Source organism: Cryptotermes secundus, unplaced genomic scaffold (assembly GCF_002891405.2).
Source record: "Cryptotermes secundus unplaced genomic scaffold, Csec_1.0 scaffold275, whole genome shotgun sequence".
NCBI lineage: Eukaryota > Metazoa > Arthropoda > Insecta > Blattodea > Kalotermitidae > Cryptotermes > Cryptotermes secundus.
This window is the reverse complement of record NW_019734315.1, coordinates 143063-170439: the sequence shown is the minus strand read 5'-3', so window position 1 is coordinate 170439 and position 27377 is coordinate 143063. Positions and strand designations below refer to the sequence as shown.

Genomic DNA, 27377 nt, shown 5'->3' with positions numbered 1-27377 from the left:
AGGCCTTTGAATCCAAAATAATATAATCTTCATAGTTAACTTTACAAGGAACTTAAATGTCGTTGTTTCCATGGAGAGAGAGAGAGAGAGAGAGAGAGGAGTGCAGTTGGGCAGAGGAGACGAAGGAGAGAGTAAAGTAAGGATAATTTTCAGAATTTACATTGTTGATCAAACGAAATAAACATTTTAATTTGAAAATCTGAAAAGAAGAGACAACTTGCAAGCAGCTTGGACCTAAAACTGCAGGAAGTTAGGTCTATATATTACTAAATATGATTTACTACAGTGATCCTTTCTTACTTTGTATCGTCGAAAATTTTTCTTGAAGTTTCCAGTGTCGCTACTTAATAAGTAACAAAGTACTGGAGTTTCTTTCTTAAATAAGCTATTATAATTATTTCAGAGTTTGGAACAAACAGATCAATTAATTCGCAACTAAATAATTTGCTTTCTTAGGGGTATATCTCATGCCTATGTAGACTTTGTAAGTTTATAACACTGAAAATTCTGTTTCAAGGAATTTTGAAGATTCGTACCTCGTCTGAAATATCTGAGACTTCAAGAGAAGTTTTTCATTGGGACAAATTCACTTACAAGATCAATTGTCGTAAAAGAACCAAGATTTACACCATCAATGTGGTTTACAGTAAGATTATTTAAATGCAAATTCAGTTATTGTTAATTTATTTTTCACAACATCAGCGGAACTGACTTAGGCCTAACTTGCTGCGTCGTTGCCAATTTTGTGATAAGGCAAAGCGCCATTAATCGCATGCAGCAGATTCGCTATCCTCAGCCAGTTGAATTCAATTGACACCCTCATACATTATTAATTATAGGATCCATTTTAATATTACTTGAACAACACCCGTGTCTCGTAAGTAATCTGTTTCTTTCATGTAAGATTTGAGGGTTTCACGGCGGTGACTATGAAGAATGCCGTCTTCTGGGATGTGGCGCCGTGCAGTTCTACAAGACGCCACATCCCAGAAGACTGCATTCAGCATTGTTTCTTTCATGTTTTCCGAGTGCTCTTCTCACTTCTTCCACGTATACTCTATGTCCCACTTGGCTCTTAATTTTATTGTCCTAATGATATATGGCGAGAAATAGGCTACAGATTATGAGCAGTGTCATTACGTAAATCTTTCTTCCTCTTCATTAAATCTGAATTCTATTGGCCTAATTGGCGTATTTCCTTTCAGTTTCCTGGTAAGATGTGTCCACTGTCTATTAGCTATTTCCACGGTCCCCTTATCGTACATCGATATCCCAAATTGTAACTGGTTATCATGTGCACCTCCTTGACACCGGTATAACCTACTTCGCACTGCGCAACTGAAGCCTGTCTTCAGAACGATAATTCGATATGTATTCCAGACATTATTCCTATATTAGAACGCATATTATTATTGTGTAGAATAGATCTGTAGGCAATCCGGTCTGTATACGTTTGGATGGATTCTTGCTACATGGTACATATTTCTGAAGGGCGTTTTAAAGTATATCTAAATTTTAAAGTGTATCTTTTATATTGAAATGTATTTTAAAGATCTTAAATTATTTCTTATATAAATAAAGCGTATTTAAGATATATTTTAAAGTATATATTTTATATTTAAATTATATTTTAAAGTGTGTCTTCTATAATTAAATCATATATTGCATATTTAAAGTACATCTCAAAGCACATATTGAATATACAAAGCATATTTTAAAATGTATCTTAAAATATACCTAGCAGTATATTCCAAAGTATATTCTACAGTTATTTTGTAGGAGAAAACTACATGTCAGATTCGTTCAACTGGGATAGTACATATGGAAAATTAGTCTCTAAAATAAGTGTGGCAATCACGACGAGAGGTTCAAGTGTTTGACCTCTATTCGTGAGGAGGGAAAGACTCGCTCAGGCAACATGAACACATCTAGGACTCCAGAGTGACAATATGCCACTCTTGCTCTGTATGGAGTGAGCGACGTAGTGTATGGGGATGAGCGAGCACATGGGCTCCTCCCTCTTAACTAACTCTTGAGTCGCGCTAACTTGGCTGAAAAGATCATTTTAGTTTCATCAGAAGACAAGGTTAGTTTATCCGATCTCATGCGAGTGTAGTGAAAAACCTACCTTCAGGTTTTGTGACTTCTTTACCTCTGTAGCAGTGTTTTACTATTGTAAGCGAATTAAAGGTATTTCGAACAAAATGTTGCGAAACTGAATACATGACAGTAGAGCAGGGATAATTTTGTTTTCCAAGAAATCTAAACGACATCGGCGATTATCAGTATCTTCAAATGTGGACTTAATAGCCACGATACAAGTTTGTTTATCCTCATGGTATCGTGCAGACGTGTGGATTTTTATTTGTAGCGGATGAAATGAAAAGTGCCTGGGTCTGTTTCAGTGCTAGGTATGTATCTGTCTCTATTCACACAATGTTTATGTTTTTACACTTACTATTATAAAATAACCCTTTCAGTATAAAACCGAAAGAGAGCATGGCTACAAAATTTAAATTAAAATGAACATATCATGAAATTATTATTCCCAGTTTTAGATACTGTCCCCATAAACTTCCTCACAGAACTGAGGAAAATGATTTGGCACAGGATCGTACGATTTCGGACCGAAATCGAACCTGCGATCCCTCAGATACAAAGCAGGAATCATAACAGCTCGACGGCGACGTTCAACCAAAAATGTTTTAAATGATTTCTTTATGTGCATGTGGCAAGAGAAATGTTACATTGATACGCCTAGCTTCAGTTCGGTGTTACAGGAACATAAATAGGCTAGACTACCAAATACTTTATATTGCGAAATCTGATGCAGATCTATGCTTCAAAACCTGCTAATGAGGAAGCCAAATTAATTCACAATTACATATTAACACTCGTCTTATAGCGCATTAAGAATAAATTCTAGAAATATATTCCTTCTTGAGAAGTTATTCAGTTAGTCGGGAGAAGTCGTGAAGTCTGACATAAATTCCACGTGGGTCATATTGGATTGACATTAACCGAACTTGAACTGGTAAACTTACCTCTGCCCAAAATTGTGAAGTAGCCCGAGATGAAATATACGAACTTCCGACATAGAGATGCATATATTCTCCATACCCGCCATAAGTTTATTACATAGATTAAAAAAAATAAAAAGAAAAAGGTTTATTTATGTGTGACATGTTTAAGGTTTATGGAAAAATTGTTTTGCCGGTCACGGTAGCCGAGTGGTCTAGGGCATGTACTGTCTTTGCTCGCTCGTAAGCTGAGATCGTGGTTTCGAATCCCACACAAGACATGGATGTTTGGGGTGTGTATTTGTATATTCTGTTTTTGTGTTATCCTGTGTTTAGGTAGCGGCCTTGCAAAGAGCTGATCACTCATCCAAGGAGTCCTACCGTCTGTAAAATGATCAAAATTAAAAAAAAAAAGAAACTCGACACCGTAGGATATAAGAGGACCAGTTAAGGAAACAAGAACACTGAGCTAACAATAAGATGCCTATCTGGTGTTTCCCTATTCTTTGCTCGTTCTTTGTTGTAATAAAAGTGAGATCTATCCTAAATATAAAAATTTCTCTACTATTTCTTTGGTTTTGAAGTGGGGTCTTTTTTTTAAAGAAGAACAAAAATTTTAAATCTTTGGAAACAATAGTTATCATAGAAATATTTGTATCTAAAAACGACCAGAGTTTAAAAGAATAAATAAAAATACTAAATTGAAAACATCATGATATACGTAGTATATACGTATACACGTCACTTAGTATATCTGCTCTTGATGATGTGAAATCTAAGAAACTTAGAGTGGCTGGTCTCGGTGTCGAAACTCTGGGCTTCTGGTATCACAGAATTGGTTAGTTCGAAAGTCGATTACTGAAACAGAACAGCAGCGTTCATTTGCTTAGTATAAGTACTTAATAATGTCCTGGAGCAGTGTTTCTTAATAAAGAAATGACAGCCCAACTAGTAAAGAAATTACCCGACTTCCTTGGAATAGGAAGGTTCATAACCGCGTTCACAAATCCCGAATTACCCTACGGTTACATTATATAATTAGTAATTACGTATCTCGAGCTACTTAATTCATTGGTTGACGAAAGTTCTAAGTTACCCAGTGCTTACTGACCTAACTCTGTGGTACAGATTGAGAGATGAGAATTATATACATATTTATAAATTAACTTTTGTTGTTGAATTTGCAATTGCATCGCTATAATCATGAATTCCTACCATCTATGGTATCCATTCATTCTGTATATCACTCTTAACACTAAACTAGGTTTTGCTAGTGGTTTCGTCCCATTAGGCTCCTCAATCAAAACACGAATAAGGGTGCCAACATATAAAATACTTTAGCTTCAATCTCACGAAGAATAGCCGCAATTCTGGAGTGACGTAGTTCCGGAATCTCTCAATTGTTCTCTCTGAATTGGGGTCATGTTTGCTTGACATTCGTGTCTTCTTCATTCTTCTTCTAAATGTCTTATGATCGTTGAGACGTAAGTAAGTTACGCAAACGTAAACTAATACTCCGAAAGTTTGCTCATAATAATGTTCACAGTATTCTGAGAAGTTTAAGGGAACCCTATTTCTTATGTTCAGCAATCATAGGCTGTGTTCTATTAGCACGTGCATGAGCTCAGTGACGCGAACCTGAAATAATACCCCAAAACTTTCACTGAAGATACTGTGGTGCAAGGAGAATTGCAAACATTTTACATTCAGTGGGAGAACAGGAAAGCGGATTGCTCAAGCGTGGCTCAGAACCAGAAAACGATTGTATGTTTCTCTTTTGAGAAAAAAAGACCTAATAGTTGACTTGACTATCATTCGAGGGAAGTATATTCTGCCTATAGGCCAAAATGAACTAGACCATCAGCAAAGACAAAGCTGTTCCTGTGCTTAAGTTATTAATCGCTATGTCTTAAAGACGTAATGAGGCGTGGCGGTATACCTCCACTATTCTTGACCTCGGCACTAGATGAAGGTGAGTGCTCAACTTTATGTTAAGGGCCTTTTATCCCCAGGGAAAGAGCCCCTGTACCCATTTTATATGAGACTAGGTGGGCCCCAGAGCCGGAGTGGACGATGTGGAGGTGGGGGATATTTTACGCCTGTCGGGAATCGAACCCCGTCCTTCCAGCCCATAGGCCGTCGTTATACCGACTGAGCTATCCCAAATCATTAGACAGGAAGTGAAATTAAAAACTATGTTAGTGGAAGAATGTGGTACCATTGAATAATTCTGACTTAGAAGATGCCGTGAATTCTGGTAGAAGTTTACCGACGTTTAGGAGGAAAGTACTGCCTCGTCTTCAGAAATGAATTGCGTGCCGCACAAACAAGCAGCAAACACAGTAAGCTTCCTGTCTGATACTTACTTCGACCCCTCTTCCTCCAAAACGTCTGCGAACATTTACCGGATTACGTGAAACATCCAGAAGATAACATTCATTAAAATCACCGGCCTGAGGACTTCAAACATCACATGAAGTAACTAACTGGGTTCTTATGGTTCTGAGGGCGCCTTCGCTTGAGCAAGTATTCTGGCAGGGGTGTGGGCCAAACAGTGACGAGCATTAACGCTGGACGGCCGAGGTGTCGGAAACTGAGTCCCGGTAGGGGCGAGGCTTTTTCTCCTCTCCGCGTTGTTCAGACAGGCTTTAGGGTCCACCCAGCCTCCTATCCAATGGGTACCCGGGATTATTGCCCTTGGGGTAAAGCTGCGAGGGCGTGAAGCTGACCACTCACCTCCAACTAGAGCCGGTGTTAAGAAAATGTGCATTTATACATCCACTCTTCCATACGCCTTCATGGCGTGTGCTTAATTAGTTAAGGATAGGGACAACTTTAGTTTTACCCTAAGGGACATAGACCACCAGGTAGATCCAGGTGTTGACAGGATAATACTAAGACAGATCTAAATTGTGTTTTGTGAATGTAGACTAGATTCAACTGGCTTTGAAATAGATTGATGATCAACAAGACAGTGAAACACACCCATAAGAGTCTTGGAAATTTTTGACCAGCTGAGGGATCATCAGCTTCTCAAGACGGGCTATTCTGCTTGGCAACAGTTAGGTTGAAGAATTCTGTCCATTGGGTCTGCCCATAAGCATAACTTACTATATCATCTAACAGTGTTTACACAGTATTACTTCATGTTTCATTTTCTTTCAGGTCTCATAGAGGGGTGGACACTGAGGAACCTTGTCTACAGAAATAATAGATGCAGCATGGAGATTGAAGATCCGGATGTAGCCTGAGATGAAATGACCCTACTCTTGCTACACGTGAATGCAATATTATCCCGTATAAACCGAGTTCCAGAAAGAATTAAGAATGTCTGATAGAGAATAAAGAGCAGGAATTCCAAAGCCATGAAAGCAAACTGGAATATTTCCATGGACTGAAATATAAATATTACATTGTTTGGTGAAATTTCGTGTGAAATCATAGACATCGACAATGGAACAATTGGTAAGGATCCCGTGCAGCAATTCACTGACCTCTGTGACTCCATTTTCTATAGCAGACATTTTGATGACTCGCGGTCAGGAAACTCTTGAGAGAGCGCAGGCGCAGGATCAGGCTCTGGATATGACTCGCAAACCGGCCGGCAAGTTACACGGTAAGTAAGCCTATCGTATTTATTCTGTGAACAATGATCTTCGGAGTCGTTACACAAGATTAACGTTTTAATGCCATATACGTCTAACATTTGGACCTGCAGGTGTGTAGACTGATGGCGTTTGAGAACAAGATGCTAAGAAAAACAGCAGAGTAACAGAGAGAGGAACGTGAGGATGAACAAATAACGTCACGAACATTTCCTTCCGTATTCTTTCAGATTCATCATTCATCAATCATCCACCCTTTAAATGTTATACGTTCTTTTATTTGGACTGAATGTTAGATGTATAAAGCGATGACATTTGAGGACAGAATCCTGAGATAGATATCTGGACCTAGTTTGTAGTTTGTGGCTGAAAGACTTAGGCTACAAACACTTCCTTCGACATCAATTCCAGTTCATTGAACATTAATTATCCTATCATTCGAAATTACATAGTCCGAGGTATTTTTTTTTCCTTGGCACTACAGCCCCAGTGGGCCTAGGCCTACCTACATGAACTCCGTTCACTTCGGTTTTTCTAGATCTTACACATACGGTAGGACTCCTTGNGGCCTAGGCCTACCTCCATGAAACTCTCCGTTTCACTTCGGTTTACTAGATCTTACACATTCGGTAGGACTCCTTGGGCGAGTGATCAGCTCGTCGCAAGGCCTCTATCTGTAGACAAACACAGAAAAACGCACACAAACATCCATGCCCTGAGTGGGATTCGAACCCACGATCCCGGCTTCCGAGCGAGCGAAGACAGTGCATGCCTTAGACCGCTCGGCTACCGTGACCGGCAGTCCGAGATACTTAGCGTACTAAAATAGAATATAAATAAGGAAACAAATAAATAACACAAGGGTGGAGAATTGTGCATAACCAGAAAATTCTTAAATTATTAGGATGATCATCTCAAGGAGGATGAGATGGGAGATGCAAGTAATTTGCAGTGCAACGTATCTTACAGATCGAGAGACAAGTGTGTGTATGGTGATGCTGTGTGGATCGTCTGGCTCTGGATATGAACTAGTAGGATTTTGTAAGAAAGGCAACGAATCTCGGGGTCTCACAATTGTAAGGAAGCTCTTGACCATCTGCGTGAACGGTAGCTTCTTAAGAAGAACCTTGTTCCATGGGGCTAGTCCCTATGGAATGCATTCTAATTAGTTGCTCCTTAAGGATGTGAGAAAGCTGTGGAATTAAAATACTACGAATTGCCATCATTGCATCAGACAGGAGAGATGAAACAATTCGACTCCGCTACCCATTTCACTCCTCAGAGTCTGTTTTCTTTTCCGTCTCTCTGAAAGTTTCATTTTTGTGCAACAAGGCTCTCTTCTATAAATGACTTCGGTGATTTGAATCTCGGCTTTCATTTATTATGCACATCCAAGTTATTATCACGCGTAGCGGCCTCCGTAGTCTAGGGGTAACGTTCCAACCTCATGACTCAAGGTACGCGGGTTCAAACCCGGCGGAGGTCGTGGAATTTTTAAGGGCGGAAAAATTCAGGGAACAAGTCCTCCGGGAGGGACTTTAAGCCGTGGGTCCCGTGTCGTAGCTTTACGGTACATAAAAGAACCTCATGCCTCAAGGAGGTCTCTGAGCCAAATTACAAGGACGTTTCCCGCCCAACAATAGTCTCTAACGCCTCTGGTAGATGGGGGAAGCATCTAGATACCGCTGAGCCAGTAGAGGCCGAACTCGCTGGCTGAGTCGGGACTGATGGCACGCACCAGTATCGGTTGGGTATAGAGACTGGTAGAATATCACAGGGGGACGTACAAAAGACCACTGGTCGCGGTGCATGGGGAAACCCACCCCCTCAAATAATAATAAAATAATAATATTATCACGCGTATGGCGTGACTACAGTCAGGGTTTGGATTGTAATTGGATTTATTTACCACTTAGAGACTGTAACTATAATTACAACTCTCTCTCTCTAACTCATGCACTCGTCTTCTCGCTACATGATATACTTAGTCTTCTCAGTTAGTTTTTACTAGCCGTTTCCTGGTAACGGATCCTAACAATGTACTCTGCTTAGGTCCTTACAGGCTGGGGAATGTCTCACAACTGACTCTCAGGCTGGCGGCCATCTCACACTAACCTCCTAATCTTCTGATTGATTAAACTCAACTACTAAATTATACACCTGTCCTACCTATAATACTTCTACATGGATCGCGTAGAAAACACCGCTTCTCATTGTTGTAATTCAATTGTTGCTTTGCTAGGTATCTGTTGCCTAACAGCGGGCGTTGCTTACCGAGTCATTACTTAGCAACAGGTCTATATCTTGCAATATTTACGTTCGTATAACTTTTTTTACTAATTTCCCTCTTCCATTAATTCTGACCTCACAAAATTTCTTGGAAATAAACCATCATTTTGCTTTTATATTTGAGACCTTCATATGGAATTTGTACAATAATTCAATTCAATTATTTGTTGTTTACATGTGGAGTCAACAGTTACAAGGCCGATTACAGAAACAGTACAATGTATATTATTGAGTTCAATTCTTTATTTATTCACGCGCTTAACGAATAGCCCAAAAGCAAATTAAAAACTAACCGCGAGCAAAAAAGGGAACATACACAAAAAGACAAAATGTATAACAAGGCAAGTTAGATAATAATAAAAATCCAATAAGTAAAATAATAATAATAATGATAATAAAAATAATAATAGTAATTTCCTAGAATTCCGGACGATAGAAAAAGTCCAAGAACCCGGTAATTCTGGACAATGATGATGATGACGACATTAATTATAAGTTCTTCACTGTAAAGGTTCTACATTATCCTTTACTCTCTCAACCCTAAGAACATTTTAGACTGGTTACATATTTTTAAGATCTATTGTGCCTGCAAGACAAATTACAATAGGCCTATAATACTTGGCCATGTGCAGTAACAATATCAATAATAATCAACACATAATTAGTAGGGACTCCGAAGGTTCAGAACTGCTAGATGATAGAAAACACTATACAGGATAATCTCATGCTCCCACCTCCATTCTTAACCAACTTATCTGCCTGAAACTCTCACATCCCCATTCCCTTCTAGGTCTACCAAGTAGCCCTTTTGAAATAATTTTTCAAGCTGAAATTCTGTATACATTTCATTCCTTTGTCAGCCGATCTAAATGCCAAATCAGTTGCAGCATATCCTAACAATAGTATATAATCTGTACATGTCACAAAACTCCGACCTCTTTATCTTAATGGTAAAAAAATTTCCCTTACTACGACTGTTAGGCCCGGACATTTTCTTGAGAAATAAATATATTGTCACGTGTTTTAGTGACTTGTAGAAGGGTTTGGATTGGCGAATCGATTTATTGGATATTGACGAGTTGTAACTGCACTTAGTTCTTACACTCTCAAGATTTCCTTCGGAACGGACCAGATAGAAAACCTTTTATATTCTTGTAGAGGCGTGTTTACAACGCAATTGCCTAGCAACCAGTCTCGGCGCGTATCTTTATAACAATGGACTCCCTACTGTTTTCACATCATTACGGAGAAAGGTGTTTACGGGCCGTAATATTGAAACGGCAGTTCTTCTGCTGTTGCCTTGTGTTCGTTGTAGCGACAATGTTTGCGGAGTCGTTGCCTAGAAGCGGGTTGTTATATTGTTGCGTGCGTGTATTACTTAGCAGCGGCTGTTTCTGTACTCAACAGTTCTTGCATGGAGTAAATTAGCCACAATACAATAATAACATTTACCTAATTATATCTCACAGAATTACTGGGTTTTCGGACTTTGTCCATCGTCCGGTATTCTAAAACGCTAGAAAAAGAACGTTTCGGGAACTGGATCTGTTTCCGTCCTCATGTGAAGGAGGAGATACCTACCCGGTTGAGTCTCTTAGAAAGAGCTAAGCTCATTACGAAAAATTGTTTTTTTCTAGTTTTTAGAATACCAGACGATGGACAAAAGTCCGAAAACCCAGTAATTTTGAGCGTTATACAACATCGTCAGAATCTTTTAGAATCCATTAATTATAATTGTCTACTAAAATCCACATACCTTTACAATCTAAAAGTCTATAACTCTGAAATTGAACTTAAACTTTATTAATATGCATGATTATAAGGAGGGCGAGGAGTCTGCCTCCGTAAACGTTTCAGAAGGTTTGGAGATACAAATTTTAAATTTTGTAGCTATATAAAGGTTAACCAATCTTCTACAGTGTTCTAACTGGATGAAACACTTTTCGCACTACTTCTGATTATATCTAGAGTCGATGCTAGTGAAGGCACATATTTATTTCAACTGAAAGCACAATACGTAGATCGCTGTAGGTCGAGGTGCAAGGGCCGAGAAGGCCCACCCCTTATACATTCATATTTCAACTAACATTCCATCAATTTGTATTAAAATAGTTACAAATGGATATTAAAACAGCAATGCAGAGAAGACCTTGTTCTTTATTTAATTATATCAGACTTTGTTGCCAGTCAATATAATTACTTCAAAGATCTCTACAACAACTACGAACTTCTCATGTTATCAAAGAAATACTAATAATGCTTTATTCTCTATACGGGGCACTTGGTAGCGCAATTGGTTGAGGCACTATGCCACAAGCCGGAAGGTCGCGGGTTCGAGTCCCGATGAGATAGATATATTTTCAATTGGCCTAACCCTTCCAGCCGCACTATGGACCTCGGGTCGACTCAACCTCTAAGAGAAATGGGTACCAGAAATCTTCCCGGGGGGTAAAGGGTGACCGGGGTGTAAGGCTGACAATTTTCCACCATCTATGAGCCGATTGTCTACAAGATATGGGAGCCTCGACGTCTCACAACCCTATCGGCCTTCATGATCTATTACACGGATAGCTTCACCCTTAAATTTTTTAATCTGTAGATGAAGAGGAATGCACACAAAAATTTTCATAAGAAATCCTGAAAAAATATATTATTTCGGGTATTCAAGTACAGATGGGATGATTTATTATACTTTTATGGAGTGGTTTCTTCTGGCTCAGAATAGGTCCCGTTTTCTCACTTGTTTGAACAAAGTAACTGGCCTTAATGTTCCATGTTTTGAAAATAGAGAGATTATCAGCTTCTCTGAGTTAGTTGCGTTTTAATTTACAACAATAAATGTTGCTTCGGCAAATTGTAAGTAAGAGTGAGTGAACAGCCATGGCTCCTCATGGCTCCCTCGTACAAAGGATCTACAGAGAGCCAGAGACGCTTGTTTGATATGAAATTCCCTCAACAGATGTTTAGTTACCTCAAAATTTCTTTTAAAACAAGACAAAATAATCTTTTTTATGCAGGGGAAGAGCCTCGTGAATAGAAGATATAGGATCCTTCATAAATAATCTTTGACGAATGAATGCACCCGTTTTTACACGAAATTCAAGCATAACATAATGATGTCTTTCAGAGCATTATTTTAGAGTTTCACAACAGGTTACGCATAAGAAACCTTCATGTATTGGTTGTTCTTTTAAGAAATTATTTCAAGTACTGTGTGTAATTAACAGAGCATTCAATGCTGCCTTTTCGGTACTACAGGTTCTGCGGTACCTACTTATCTATCTATCCATCCATCCGTCCGTCCTTCCAACCGTCCATCCATCTATGGCTCTATAACCCTTGTGTACCTTGGCCGCCTTTTCAGTTTCTTAATCTATATGAAGTCGGTAGGATTCCTTTGACGGGGGATCAGCCCGTCGCAAGGCACGTACACACAAAACAACACAAACACAGAATAACAGCACACAGACAGCCATTCCTCAAGTGGGATTAGAACCCACAATCCCAGTGTTCGAGAGGGCCGAGACGGTTCATGCCCTAGACCGCACCGCCGTTGTGATCGGTGGTTCGCGGTTGGGCGGCATACATTATGTTAATACAGGCGTGGGCTATTAATATTCATTCCTGTGTACTGAAAAGTATCATGAAGGAGTTTCTGCAGTTCTACGTGCCGATTTTCTTCGCTTTTATTGAATATACTAAAGCTTTTGGTACAAATCCGCTGTAAGTTCTAGAATATCATAAGAAAGGAAATCTTCTCGCAGCACTCAATATCTTATCATAAATGGTACCAACATGGCAGCCTTGCGATATCCTGAATGTGAACTGCAATATCACGGCTGTTTCTTTTTTATATACATAAAATTAGCAATCAGAATTACATTTGATTCTATAAGCTAATTAGCTGTAGTATTTCCCGTGACGTGGAGAGGGCTTATCCAGCGATAAGTCGTCGATAACCCTCTCTCAGGTCGCCTGGCCAATTCCTTTTTAGTCTTCGCCCATTGTGCGGTTCCAGTAGCGGTTGCATTAGTACGTTCTCATGTCCTTCTGTTTTGTTGTGGTATCTTGTGCTTTTCCCTTTTATGACTTCCTTCACTAGCGGCACTTTCAGGTCTTCATGGAGTGTTATACTGGAAACATACCATGGGGCGTTAATAATCATACGTGGTATCTTTGACTGACATCTTTGGATTATGGAAATATTGGTTTTGCTAGCAGATCCCCATATTTCCACTCCATATACCCAAATTAGTTTTATTATTGTTTGTAAAGTAAGATTTTGTTGTCTAATGAGAGCTTTTAATTTCTTCCAGTTAACCAATGCTTATCTTTGATTTTTAAATCAATCTGTTTGCGTTTTTTAGTACTGTGTTCCTTCCAGGTTAGACGCTTGTCTAGATGAATACCTAAGTATTTTGTGCTGGGTGATTCAGGTATTTGTATGTTATTAAAGAAAACTGCAGGACATTGTTCTCTTCTTAGACTGAAGTTTACTTGCACTGACTTGGTTTCGTTGATTTTTATTTTCCATGTATTTGTCCACTCTTGTATTTGATTTAGATGATTTTGCAAAGTGAAGCTAGCTATTGCTGGATCTGTGTTGGCTGAGAGGATCACGGTATCATCCGCAAATGTGCCCATTGTTGTGTTGGCATTGGCTGGTAGGTCTGCTGTATACAGTAAATAAAGTAGTGGGCCTAAGACACTGCCTTGTGGTACACCTGATTTTATTGCAAAATTGTTAGATATACTATCATTTATTCTCGTTCTGAACTCTCTGCCATTTATACAGGATTTTAGTAAGTGGAAATAAGTGATGGGCAGATAGTTTTTGATTTTGTACAGCAGTTCTGGATACCATACCTTATCAGACGCTTGACTTGCATCGAGGAAGAGCGATGTGCAGTATTCTTTATTTTCTATTGCTTGGTGTATTTTGTGTGTTATTCTATGTATCTGGTGTACAGTGGAGTGGTTTTCTCTAAAACCAAATTGATGTGATGGTATCCATTCTTCTGTATTTGGGTCGGACCTTATTCTCTTTAAGAGAAGTCTTTCGAGGAGCTTAGATATGATGGGTAATAAACTTATAAGACGTTAGGATGACACACTATTAGGATTTTTGCCTGGTTTGGGGATCCGGATTATTTCTGCTGTTCTTAGCTGATTTGGCCACTATTTATGTTTGAGAATAGCAGTAAATATATATGTGAGGAGTACTAATCCTTTTCTTGACATTTCTTTTAACATTATGGGAGTCTCTTCGTCAATGCCAGGTGCTTTTCTTGAATTTAGGAGTGCTATTTCGTTTTGCACTTCTTTAACTGTGAAAAATTTTATTTCTAGTATAATGCTGATGATATTTGTCTTTCTATTCCTTTATCAGTATGGTCATCATATGGTGTAAAAACTGTAGCAAGATATTCAGAGAACATAGCTGCTTTTTCTTCATCACTTCTTGCCCACAATGTTTGCGGCTCCATTTAATTTCTCATAGGATGTATCTGTGTCTTGGGTTTTTTTAGATGTTTGATGGGTTTCCAGATAGTATTCGGCTCTTTCTGTATTAGAAAAGGAATCATGAAATTTTAATTGCGACTGAATCAAAATAGCAATGCAGCTTTTGTAAGGTAATATTTTCTTGAACTTGAGCAACATCATAACGAGAGCGCGGAACCTGTCTTTATGTTTCAATCTGATGACGATGGCTAATGGATTCCTGGTTTAGGCATTAGAACGTCTGCGTTCATAAATACGTCAGTCATCAATGGCTCTACAGCCCATTGTTGGGCCCTAGCCTCTACTTCATTTTCGTAATCTCTTTTAAGACAGTCGGTCGGATTCCTTGGACGGGGGATCAGTCCGTCGCAGGGCTGCCACCTACACACACAACACAAACACAGAATAAACGCACTCACAAATATCCATGCATTTGAGTGGGATTCCAACCCACAATCCCAGCGTTCGAGCGAGCGAAGAGAGTTCATGCCTTAGAACGCGCGGCCACCGTGATCGGCGATCACGAATATAGGTATCCGTAATTTGCATGTCAACGAAAATAAACATGGTGACCAGGGCCGGGCGGACCTGTACTGCAAAACTCTCAGACGCAGAGGGGTTTTCTGGAAGGAGGGGGAAGCTATGCTTCTTTATACAAAACTATTTGTGCTTATAGAACTGTTCCGCCATATACTGTGTTTCTCACGACATGGAATTTAACTTGGATAGGAGAAGGAGAGATTATCAAAATTCGGAATAATTTATAAGGGGTCTCAGTTCTTGCAAGGGGCACAAAAATTTAGCCTGACGATTCTGATGGCGACAATGCGAAAATTTGTTGACACTCATGTATCGGACAAATCTAATGTAGGCGGAAAATATACAAGAATAAATATTCATACAACTGGACCATCATGTTATATTATCACTAATGCATAATTTTTGCTAGTCTCACTACGTAACCTGAAGCATGTGAGAAAAACGGCTTCAGAAATTCCCAGATTTCTCTTGCTGTCTTAGCTTGGCCGTCGAGTTCCCTACAAATGCACAGTGCGAAAACATCTCAGCGGCAGATGTCGGAACACTCAACCGTCTCATGATCGTAGGGTCGTGAACTCGCGAGTGGGTAAGCTGAGCATTAGCAAGGATTGCGTTTGAGCGCTCTGAATGTAAACGAGATATCTTTTCTGAAGTTTATACTTAAAGAATATTTACAGAGCAATTAGTTGTTAAAACACGGCTGTGAAATGCTACGCTGTCTCTCGCTTTCATCCGTCTGTCGGCCACTTAGACCTTAATTTAATCGCGTGTGATTTTGATTACGCTCACAGGTAGCAGGCCTGCTGCACTGGACACAGTGTGTCAGCTCGGCTAAGTATAACTATGAGCCTCTCGCGGCGGTCTCTCTCTTTTGGGACGTGACACCGTGAGGTCTGACGGATTAAGTAAACTTCAACACGATTACATAGCCTCACATCCCGGAACAAAATAGTCTTTACTTAAGTTGCTTATGCATACGACACCCTGGCACCCAGCAGAGCCTGGCCATACACTTAACATCGACGAGATGAAATTGTTGAAAGCAAATTGTAAGTTATATGATTTAACTGGTCGGAAGACCTGAAGGAAAGAAATCACTTGGTAGATACTGACGTGAAGGGAAGGTAGTTTTAAAATAGATCTTCAAGAAGTATGTTGTGAGGATTTGGACTCATTCATCTTGTTCAAGAAACGGTTCGGAGGCAAGGGGCATATGTGAATATGGAAATTTTCTTTCGGTTTTCAGAAAAGACAAAAATTTCTTATTCTCCTGAGCTACTATAATTAGCTTCTGAAAAAGGCCTATGCCTCATGGATTTAATCGAATGGAACGCAGCACTTGAAGCTGATGAACTGTGATATTGTCTTCACTCAGATAATTTAGGGGTAGGCTAATATCGAATCCCTTGTGAGTGAAAAAGTATGGGCGAAAAATATAAATTAATAAAAACACATAAAGCTTTTAAGTAGTTACTATAGGATTCTGACGATGGTGTATAACACACTGATATGTTGGGTTTTTGGACTTTATCACTTTATCCAGTGACTGAGGCTAGCTCTTTCTAACGGACCCAACTGAATAGGTGTTTTCCTTCACCTGAGGACGGAAACAGATCCAGTTTCCGAAACGTCGTGTTTTTATTTGTTATCTTAAAAAAAACAGGACGATGGATAAAGTCCAAAAACCCAACATATCAGTGGGATAAAGCTTTTAATTGAATGCAACGAACTCTGTACACAATTACACTACATTACCATCTCCAATACAGTCCCCTGGATTGCTTCCGTAATTATTCAAAAGTAAAAATAAATGCAACTGATAGCCTATATTTTCAGAAATTTGGTACTATTAAATATCCTTGTGTGTTAGGAAATTAAAAGTTTGGATTAAAGAAATATATTGTGACGTGCTGCCTGAAAGCCGGACTATAGGACATCCATCGCTGGGCAACGGGCAATGAGAACGCGTGCTGCATAAGAAACTGCATACCCAACAGAAGCAGAATTGTTGAATCCGCGCGGCAAAAGTAGATTCGTTCGCGTGCGAAGTTAAACCCTTCGACAAGGCGTTCCCCTTTCAGCGCGAGTGCAGAATATAACAGTCCAACTTCGGCAAGAGACCAGTTAATTCGTATTCGACGAGAGCTAGGGAGCCAGGCGAGCTTCGAAGAACGAAGAGCAGAAGACACTTCACGGAGATTAGCGGTGCGAGAGTGTGTAACACTGAAGAGGAAACGTCCGAAGTCGCTATAAGTGTGGATAATTGTAAAGAGTGCAAAGAGCGATCCTCCAATAAATATTCGTCCAAATCCGAGACCCACAGAATTTCTTGCCGCGTTGCCCAGGAAACACGTGACATTATAAATAATTTGTAAATTTTGAAACTGAATATTTTTCCGAATTCAATTCTGAAACCATGATAAATATTTAACGCAAGAAATATATATATTTAAAAATGCAGCAGATTTCAATATTTTTATTAACCTAATTTCCTTATTTTTAAAAGAATAAAAGTGGGCTTATGAGATCAGGCTCTCTGTGCCTATGTATCCCCCCCCCCGGGTTAACTTTCGAATGCCTGAAACAATCTTACTCCGTAAATCCCTTCTATCGTCTGTGTGCCTGTGTACGTACGTTTCCTGCGATCATTATTAGCCAACGGCTCTGTAAAAACGTTACCGCAGCAACGAATACACACAATAATAGAACCATTGTTTTACGCGTCGTTTTCTATGCGGGCCGTGTAGTATCAAAGGAAGGTAAACGATTATTTCTTGTTTGATATGTTGGCCATACTGTGATTAATAAATTCCTTATATGGATCACTCCTTCAGGGTGCATGTTCTTCACTTTTTTCTTGATCAGGAAGAAGAGAGAAGTCCATTCACAGTATTTGCAGTTAGGTATATGTTGCAGTAAATTTAATTTTTTTTTAATTCGCATAGTGGGGGTGGAGTCCAGCAGGATCCACTCGGCACGTCGGCCACTGATTGGCCTATTGTACCTGCCCCGGGCGATTATGTTGATGCAGAATTTGGTGGAATGAAGATTGGCAAGGGAAACCAAAGTACTTGGAGAAAACCTGCCCCAGTGCCACTTTGTCCACCACAAATCCCATTTGAGAAGACCAGGGCTCGAACCCGGGCCACCCCGGTGGAATGCCAGCGACTAACCGCTGGAGCTATGGCGCGGCCAGTAAATTATAAAACGTTCATTTAGCGTATGGAGGCGTATGCCTTCAATGCACATGAGCGAATATGTTGCAGAAGTAAAATCGCTTCCAGTATTACTCAGGCATGCGAAAACTCATATGAAGGCGGACACAAATATATGTATGTTTCATCATTTGCGCCTTCTTGACTTTCTTTCTACGAGTATTTGGGACGTGATAATACGTTTACATATTTATCAAAGATACACCGTCTGTAGGATAATTGAAAAATAACAAGGCTCTGTGATCATAAATCTGTAGTCAGAGATGTGTGAAATCTTTAGAAATCAAGGGTAAATTGACAGTTAGGTGTGATGTTAATTTTATAATCGTGAGGAAATATTAGGATTGCATAGACAAATGTTTAATGGGGGGAGGTAATGATGCGCGCATTCTCTTCAGAATTCTGAGAGCAGGATTTTCGAGGAGAACACAAGAATCATCATTGATGAATTTGCATTTTGAACAATTAGGCTTGTTAGTCATGGAAGAAATTTATCCAAGAATAGCTTAAAGCGAATTGAAATCAATTTATTCTTATAGAATCAGTAATTTTGTGAACCGCTGGACTCAAATAAGCTGAAAATCACAAAGACGAAATAGAACAATGAGATATATTTAACTTATGTGTTAATGACCGCCTCTGTGGTCTAGTAGTCGGTAGATACAGATCTGAGAAGTAGTGGGTCTGGAACGGGGTCCACTCAGACTCGTGATGATAATTGAGGAGCTATTTCAAGGAAATAGCGGCTCTGGTCTAGAAAACCGAAATTAACGGCTGTGGGGATTTGTTGCCCTGACCACGCGACACCCTCTATCCGCAAAAGCTGGCACTAAACTTCGTCGACAAGCGGCGGTCGCTCGGTCGGTATAGTTCGTTTTGCGGGCTAAAATCACGGAGTTTGTTTGTTTGTTAATATTTTGTCTCAACCTATAGGAATACTGTATTTTTTATTTATTGTATATATTTATCTTCGCATAGATATCCTACTAAAATGGCGGTGTGATAAACAACGTATTTATCTGAGAGAGAATTCAGTACGTGGGCCTATAAGACGCGTAATTCAGGGATGCAGGTGAAGGAGAACGTACGAGTAAGGGTGCCGACACGAGTAGGGAAATAAATGCTTTATTGAAGATACACATTTATATTAAAATCGCCCTTTCAGTATTACTGCACATCTGGTCGGCGATTTGTATATTGTGTTGTGTCACGAACAGAAATATGCCCACCGTCTCATTCCATTCCAAGAAATGACCGAGCCCTCTGCTGCTGCCGCACACTCTGTGCAATGATATGCTTATTTTTCTTGTCTCACTTCGTTCCTGTCAAAATTGTTTTCCTACGAAATAGCCTAATTGTGTAGTTGGCTGCTTTATCGACCATTTGGTCCCTGTCCAGGATCACTACATCCGGATGAGTGACGTATATCGGACTGAGAAGGCCATTTGATAAAAGTCCTTCAGATGTTCATGATTTTCTTCAGTCAGACTCAGAATAATACAATGGCCAAAACTGGAATTTTTTGTAAAGGACATCTTGGACGTTACAGGCTCTTAATATATAAATATTTTGAATTACATGAATTATAAATAATTTAGCAACTAACAAGTGAAATACGTTTGTCTTTTATTTATTTAATTACTGTGACATGCGGACGCGTTGTTAGGCAACGACAGTGAAATAAGCAGCTATACAACAGCCGTTGCTGGGTAATGACTGCAAGAGACAAGCACGCAACAACAAATGAACAGTTGGAAGCGGTGTTTTCTGTGCGGTCCCTGCTGAGGCTGTATAACGAGGAGCAGCTACGAATATGAAAGAGTCTTAAGACTGCAGTGAGAAGAATAGGAGGTTGGTGTGAGATGGCAGACAGTCTGGGAGTTAGTCTGTTGGAGAAATGGTTGAGTTGTGAGACAGTCGCCGGCCATTAAGAACATTAAAAAGGAAGCTGAGGAAGCTACGGCTTTGGAAGCCGCTACCAGGCAGAAACCAGTGAAGATACAGCAGACTGAGACTTCGTACGTGCTGTAGTAAAATGCAGAGTGTGTGAAATAGCGTTACTGTCGTAGTTAGTTGTAGTTACGTTACGCAAGAGTTCAGTAAATTCAGTTTTCCAATCTAAACCTTGTCTACAGTCTCTCTCTATTACGTGACATAAAATTTACCAGGATGTCGAAAAAGGTACGAAAAGAGAAACGAAGACACTATAGAGGAACTGACCATATTCGATCTAGGCAAAAAGAAATATATAAGAAATGACTAGCAGCACATCATAAGAATGCCAACAGACCGAATTATGCAGAAGCTGTTTCATTATCACCCAGCAGGAAGAAGGGGGAGAGACTGACTACTCCGCCAGTTCGACTAATCCTGGCATTGCAATAGGCGAAAAGGCCTGATCCTTGTAGAAGATGATGATATACAATTTATGGATTTGTACTTTTCATAAAAACTTAAATTTTATTTTTCATCCAAACACTCTATTCCTCTATAAATTGTAATGGTCCTCTTTTAGTTAAAAGTCTATAAAATGATAGACTTGTTTCTGGTCTTAATTATTTAAGCACTATGCCATGAAGACATATGGGGAAGTGGAGGTACAGCTCCCCCATTCTTGATCTCAGCACTGTATGAAAGTGAGTAAACAAATTCACGTTAGGCCGCTTTAACCCCGGAGAAAACGCTATAAGTTCCCATTGGATAGGAGGCTGGGTGGACCCCAGAGTCGGACTGGACACTGTTGAGAAGAAGATAATCATGCCCTTGCTGGGAATAGAAGCCCTGCCACCCAGCCCGTAGCCTGTCACTATACCGACTGAACTATCCTACCTCCTTTAAAGCAAAGTTGTCCCTATGAGGTGAAAATAAGAGATAACCTCTGGCTCACCTTCATAAAGCGGCACGTGTTATGAGTCTGGGTGACACGCCACCTAAGAGTGAGTTAATGTTCTGGGCTCCCGAATTCCATGTGGCAGGGTCCTTCAGAAGACACCTCAGCTGGATAAAATATCCCCCTCAATTTATGGAACCCGCATAGATTTTCCTCGTTATTGCTTTTATAGTTGATTTCTTGTCTTCCGCTTCTACATTCTGACCTCTGGGCAATCTGACTTTGGACGCTGTCTTCTTTGTGGATTTAAATTTGGTTTTAGAAAGGCGAAATAATCCACGTTGCCGACTCGCCTCTAAGTCCCCGCCCCCACATATACATACGTCTACAGGCTCAAAAAAAGCTAAAGGCTTAGCTGCACTTCACTTAACTAAGCACTACACTGTGAAGACACGCCAGGGAGTGCTGACATACCCCCACGCATAACTGACTTTATAATAACGAATGCGTGTGGTCAGCTTGACCCTCGGGGAAACAGCCGCCGGTGACCACTGGATAGGAGGCTGAAAGGAGAATGTGAAGAAGGAAATATCTTGCCCCGGAATCGAACCCAAATTTCTTGTACGTCCAACAAGTAACCTTGTCGCTGTACTGACGAAAGGATATATGAAATGCAAATTATCGCGGGATGATGCGGGAGAAACGAGGACGGAATTCGTAAATAATTCTGATATAAATGTGGTATCAGGAAGCGAAAAGATTCGTCACTGTTGGCCCATCCACTGACACCTAGCGTTTCTTATTGTTACGTTTACGGCTCGCCCCAAGATACAGCAGGAAAACTGAATCTCTACATGGAAAATTTGTTGTCTGCACTTTCTAGACCTACGTAGTAGAGTCTTCATGAATGAACGAGCTGGGATAGCTCAGTCGATATAACAACGGGCTACGAGCTGGATCGCCTGGGTTCTAGTCCCGTCACGGCAAGAAATTTTTCTCTTCTCCACAGTTTCAAAATAGGTTCTGGGGCCATACAACCTTCTATTCAAAGGACAGTGGACTCTTTCCCCGAGGGTAACGCAGCCCGGACTTCAAGCTGACCATTCACGTCCATCTAGTGCTCAGGTAAAGACTGGTGGAGTTATACCTTCAATCCCCCATACGTCTTTATGTTGCGTGGTGCTTAATTAATTAAGCACAGGAACAACTTTACTCATTTTAATACCATTTCTGAGCTGGAGGAAAGGCGAAGACTGCCGATACTTGAATGATTCTTGTTGTGTCATCAAGATTGCCTGCTGCGAGGCTGGCTAATTGTCTCCCCTCTTCTATTTTGGGGGGCTACTTAGAGCACGGGGAGACGCGCGGCAGAGTAGTTGGTTGAGGCACTATAATATAGGTCGCGGGTTCGATTCCCGTTGAGGTCATCGGATTTTTCACTTGACCTTATCCTTCCAGCCGCACTATGGTCTTGGGATCCACTCAGCCTCTAACAGAAATGAGTACCAGGAATATTCCTGAGGGATAAAGGGCGACCGGTGCATAAGCCTGAAAAAGTGACCGCCATTGTGATTAGATTTTCTAGAGGAAATATGGGAGCCTTGACGTCTCACAAGCCTATAGGCCTCCACGGCCTGTTACAGGGATAGCTTTACTTTTATTAAAACTATGAAGACTTCTATGTATGGCCATGATATTCACTGCATGAAAGAGACACTCTATAGCAAGATACGCTACCGCACTCTTCAAGAAGGACTACATAAAGCCATGGATACCTAAGTGTCATGTGCTCTGTGCGAGACGGGAACCGTGCACAGTTACGAGTAGGACTCGTTAATGTTTGGTGTAACTTCTGGAGTTCTTATTTTGTCTAGGCCATTTGTTACTGACAGCCGGTCACAGTGGCTGCGCGGTCTAAGTCATGTTCCTCCTTCGTCCTCTCGAACGCTGGGATCGTGGGTTCGAATCCCACTCATAGCATTGATTTCTTTGGGCGTATATTCTGTGTTTATGTTGTCATATGTAGATATCGGCCTTACGGAGGGCTGATCCCCCGTCCAAGGAGTCCTACCGACTGTGTATATGTGTTGAAAAATGGCCAAAGTACAAAGGCCTATGAAGCCATAGAGAGAGAGAGAGAGAGAGGAAATGTGTTGCTGAGTGCCATGAACATATTGCCTTGTTGCACTGAGACGGCGGAACTGAGCCGAACGCTTTAAACATCAAGCAAGTGCACACCTTGTAAAGTGGAGTTCATCAGAGGCAAATGCTCTTAAAACACATACATTGCTTGACTGACATGTTGATCACACAGAGGCTCGGGCACACGCGCGTCCAAAAGTACCCCGGCTCGTCTGCATTTAGAAAAACACACACAGAAACTGTGATGCTGAATTTCCGGTGTGCCAGTCCAAGAACAGCTTTCTCAACTGTCACTCTGACGCTACTGAAGTTGAGAAAGACTTGTTCTTATGACAATCACACTGCCGCTTAATGCAAGGCTGTACGGTTACACTGACGATCACCTGTCCAATATGCAACTTCGTTCTGAAAATGATATCTGTGATCTCACAACTGATTGATCGCAGTAGATTCTGTCGTTACCGAGCAATGTTATATTTTAGCGTCCTGTTGCACGGATTTATGTCTATGATTTATTCTGACCGTCTTACAGTGCATACATTTATTCACCTTACTCTTCTCTCTTACACTACATATTTCAGCACTAAAGTGCCATCTTCAGGTGTTTTTCTATGTACGTCGAACTACTTAATTGCATGCACACCTATCTTCTTCTATCGGAGTATTCTTCCTATTTTCATGTGTGTATTGTGCTTTGTGTTGTGTCTTGCTCCTGTGACTGCATGTGTTATACCGCTGGGCCTGCTGGGTATGTGTGTATTTTAGTATAAAGACAACAGGGCATGCAATGAAGTAGTTCGACGTACATAGAAAAGCACCTGAAGATGACACTTTAGTGCTGAAACATTTAGTGCAAGAGAGAAGAGTAAGGCGAATAAATGTATGCACTGTAAGACGGTCAGAATAAATCATGGTTACCGAGCAAATGTAAATATATAAATTATAGAGTTAAAGGTATCCCTGTAACAGGCCGTGGAGGCCCATAGGGTTGTGAGATGCTAAGGTTCCCACATTTTCTAGACAATCGGCTTACAGACGGCGGTGAGGTTGTCAGCCTTAAGCGCCGGCCGCCCTTTACCAACAGGAATATTCCTGGTACCAATTTTTGTTAAGGTTGAGTCGACCACGGGGCCATATTGCGGCTGGAAGGATTAAGCAAATTGATAAAATCCACCTCTTCAGGATTCGATCCTGAGACCTTTCGACTTTTAGCCTCAACCAACTACGCTACCGCATGCCCCACATAAATTATATGCATTAGAAATAACAGTCCTATACCCTTCTCTACGGAGCTTTTCTGTAGTATTTCTCAGTCAGGCTTATATTTGTCTTTGTAATTCAGTTCAACATGTTCATAACAACTGTCGTTGCTCAATGCCCTTCTATACTCTACAGACCCAGCAGTAATTATTCATTTATATGTCTCAAATATCTTGTTCCCGCTATAACAGCTGGAACTGGTAACACTCTTTCCAAACGTACTTCATTGAAAGGTGAAGCTGTTCTGTTCAGCGATCAGGATAACGGAAATTGCAAGAACAGGACAACAGCACAAGGATGAATGAAGTTATTGCCTTCAGTAACCCACATAAGTAGCCGGGTTAGATCAGTTGCTATAATTAAGGGCTATGAGCTGGATGGCTTGGGTTTGATTCCCAGAAGAGTCAATAGATTGTTTTCTCTACTCTACGTCCGCACATCTTCATGTCCTCGTATGTGAGGATTCAAATCATTCCATTACATCTCATACAATATTCTTTTTTGTGGTTTACTTTATGATGCCATTAGCATCTCAGGAAGAATTTAGAAGTAGTTGGCTTGAAATAGACCCCATTGAAAAAGCTGCAAAATTACATTTTCCAGGGTTGCCTCTCCGACAAGAACACATGTACACATGTTTTGAGAGATTCAAAGTGAGACATATGGGCAGATGGGTTTTGGCGCTTATATCGTCACGTGTTTCCTAGGTAACGCGACAATAATTCATGTGGGTTTCCGGATTTCAGCGAATATTTACTGAACACAGTCTTTTATATTCACAAGTACAATTATTATCACCTATACCTAACGTCCCCTAGACATTTCTTCTTCACTGTAACAATTCTTCTTGCACCGTTATAACCTGGTCTCCGACGGAATGTAGCGCACCATGTAGGAGTCTTTGGTCTCGGCCGCTGTCATGCAACGAACCCTCTGTTGTCCTCTCATCTCCGGGGAAAGGGGTTTGTTGTTTTGGGTATTCCTAGGCGACGGCCCATTATTATTGCGTTTTCATGGAAGTATCCCTTCCGGACTCCCGGCACGCGACAATATATATGTACTCGTATATATGTATATTCGAACAAAATTAATTATCTAATGGATGAAAGTCCCTACTGAGAAGCTACCAATCGGCCAGCTAGTAGGATCTTCCCAGACTTATATGGATCCAGCCTTCACAAGAGCCCGCCACTGTAGCCTACCCTGAGTCAGCTGAATCCTCACATTATATATCTCCAAAATCTCCCATAATATCTTCCCATCCACGCCTAGAAATTCCACATAGATTCTTCCTCCAGGTTCCGGGATTACACCCTTGAAAACTCCTCCCATATTTCGCAAGCACGCAGTTCATTCTCTCGCTCCCCATCAGCCTTGATTTAATCACCATTACTTAGCGTAGAGTACAAATTATACAGAACTCATTATATAACCCCTTTGACCCGCACGCTACTTCACCCTCCTTTGTTCTATATATTCTGCTCAGACTTAATCCTCAGACTTTCTTCATCTGCGTTCTTCCCTTAGAATGAGGGACACATGTTCACAGCTATGTAAAACACAGCGGTAATGTATGGATCTCACTTTAGTCTTTACGTTTCTAGATAGGAAATTAGAAGAATAAAAATGAAGAGTGCCGTCTTATGGGATCTAGGGCCGTCTAGATCTTGTGTTAATCGACGTTTCGGTGGAACGTATTGCCACCTACTCACGCTGGTTCCTCGATCGCGGGTTTCTTTACCTTGAAGATGGGGGCCATAAATATCGTCGGTTCACACAAGATCTACACGGCACCTCACCCCAGAAGACGGCATTCTTCATAGTCACCGCTGAGAAAAAAACTCAAATATTACATAGAAGGTTAAAGTTTATGGACTGAATACAGCAGGCATTCCCCAACTTTAAGCAACTTAGGAATATAATTGCTCCCAATATTTGTTCTTTTTCGAAAGGATTTAACTGATTTCTCTAATCAGTATTTTGTTCCACACCTTGGTTACAAGACATGGATAGACAATTATTGTTTCCCGGATTCATTACAAAACCAAATATCCTAATGAGGTCTAATATATCTTTCGTGTTTTTCTTCGTGATGTTATGCTTTGGCGGCCCATTAACGTGACCTAATCAATCCATACCAGTAGCTGATGTGTTCCATTTAATTTCAGTTCTTCCTAGCTGTTTTAACGTTTCAAATAACATAGGTAAATCTTAATATAAAGCAACACACTTAAAGCAACTTCTTGGATTAGACAAAGTAAACAAATAAATTCAATATATTAAATAAATTTGTATAAACAAGTTTTGATTTAAATACACTATTCTGGATCCATGGTGGGGTTTTTTTTTTGTTGTTATTATTCTGCTACATCAAGGATTACGCCCTGTGGACGGTTTCTTTTCCAGTTAAATTCATATTTCCAAATAGTCTTCGGCCTTCCTATATAGAAGCATAGAGGTTCTTGAGTTTCTTAGTTTAACACTTTTAAGGGCATGTTCTCATCCGCTCTTAACATATGAGTATGTCCATATTAATTTTTCCTAATTCTTTATATTTTTATTTTTCATATATTATATTTATTTGGCTCTCTACATCTGTATTTCTCTCAAAATTTAGGAGGAAAATCGAGTCAGTGAAAAAACTACTCTTTGTTTGGTTTTTCTCAGTCCCTTCACGGAAATACAGGAGTGATACGTTAAAAGTTATAAAGACTACATCCACCTGCACACACCTCTCTATTTCTTATAACCTTGTTACATATTACTTAAGCGGCCTCCGTAGTCTAGAGGTAACGTTCCCACTTCATGACTCGTAGTACGCGGGTTCAAATACCCGGCGGAGGTCGTCGAATTCTTAATGGCGGAAAAATTCAGGGAACAAGTCCTCAGGGAGGGACTTTAAGCCGTGGGTCCCGTGTCGTAGCTTTACGGCACGTAAAAGAACCTCATATCTCCAAAGGAGGTCACTGAGCCA

At 40.4% G+C, this 27377-nt stretch overlaps 1 protein-coding gene across 1 annotated transcript in view; it reads left to right on the top strand.

Annotated features, from left to right (window-relative positions):
* The first annotated feature begins 2080 nt into the window (after positions 1-2080).
* Positions 2081-27377, top strand: part of LOC111868536 (homeobox protein Nkx-3.2-like) — a 33846-nt gene continuing 8549 nt past the window's right edge. The window contains exons 1-2 of the mRNA XM_023859250.2: positions 2081-2411; positions 6186-6636. Of these exons, the coding sequence (XP_023715018.1) occupies positions 6474-6636 (163 nt within the window). The 5' untranslated portion in view covers positions 2081-2411; positions 6186-6473. The remainder of the gene's footprint in view (positions 2412-6185; positions 6637-27377) is intronic.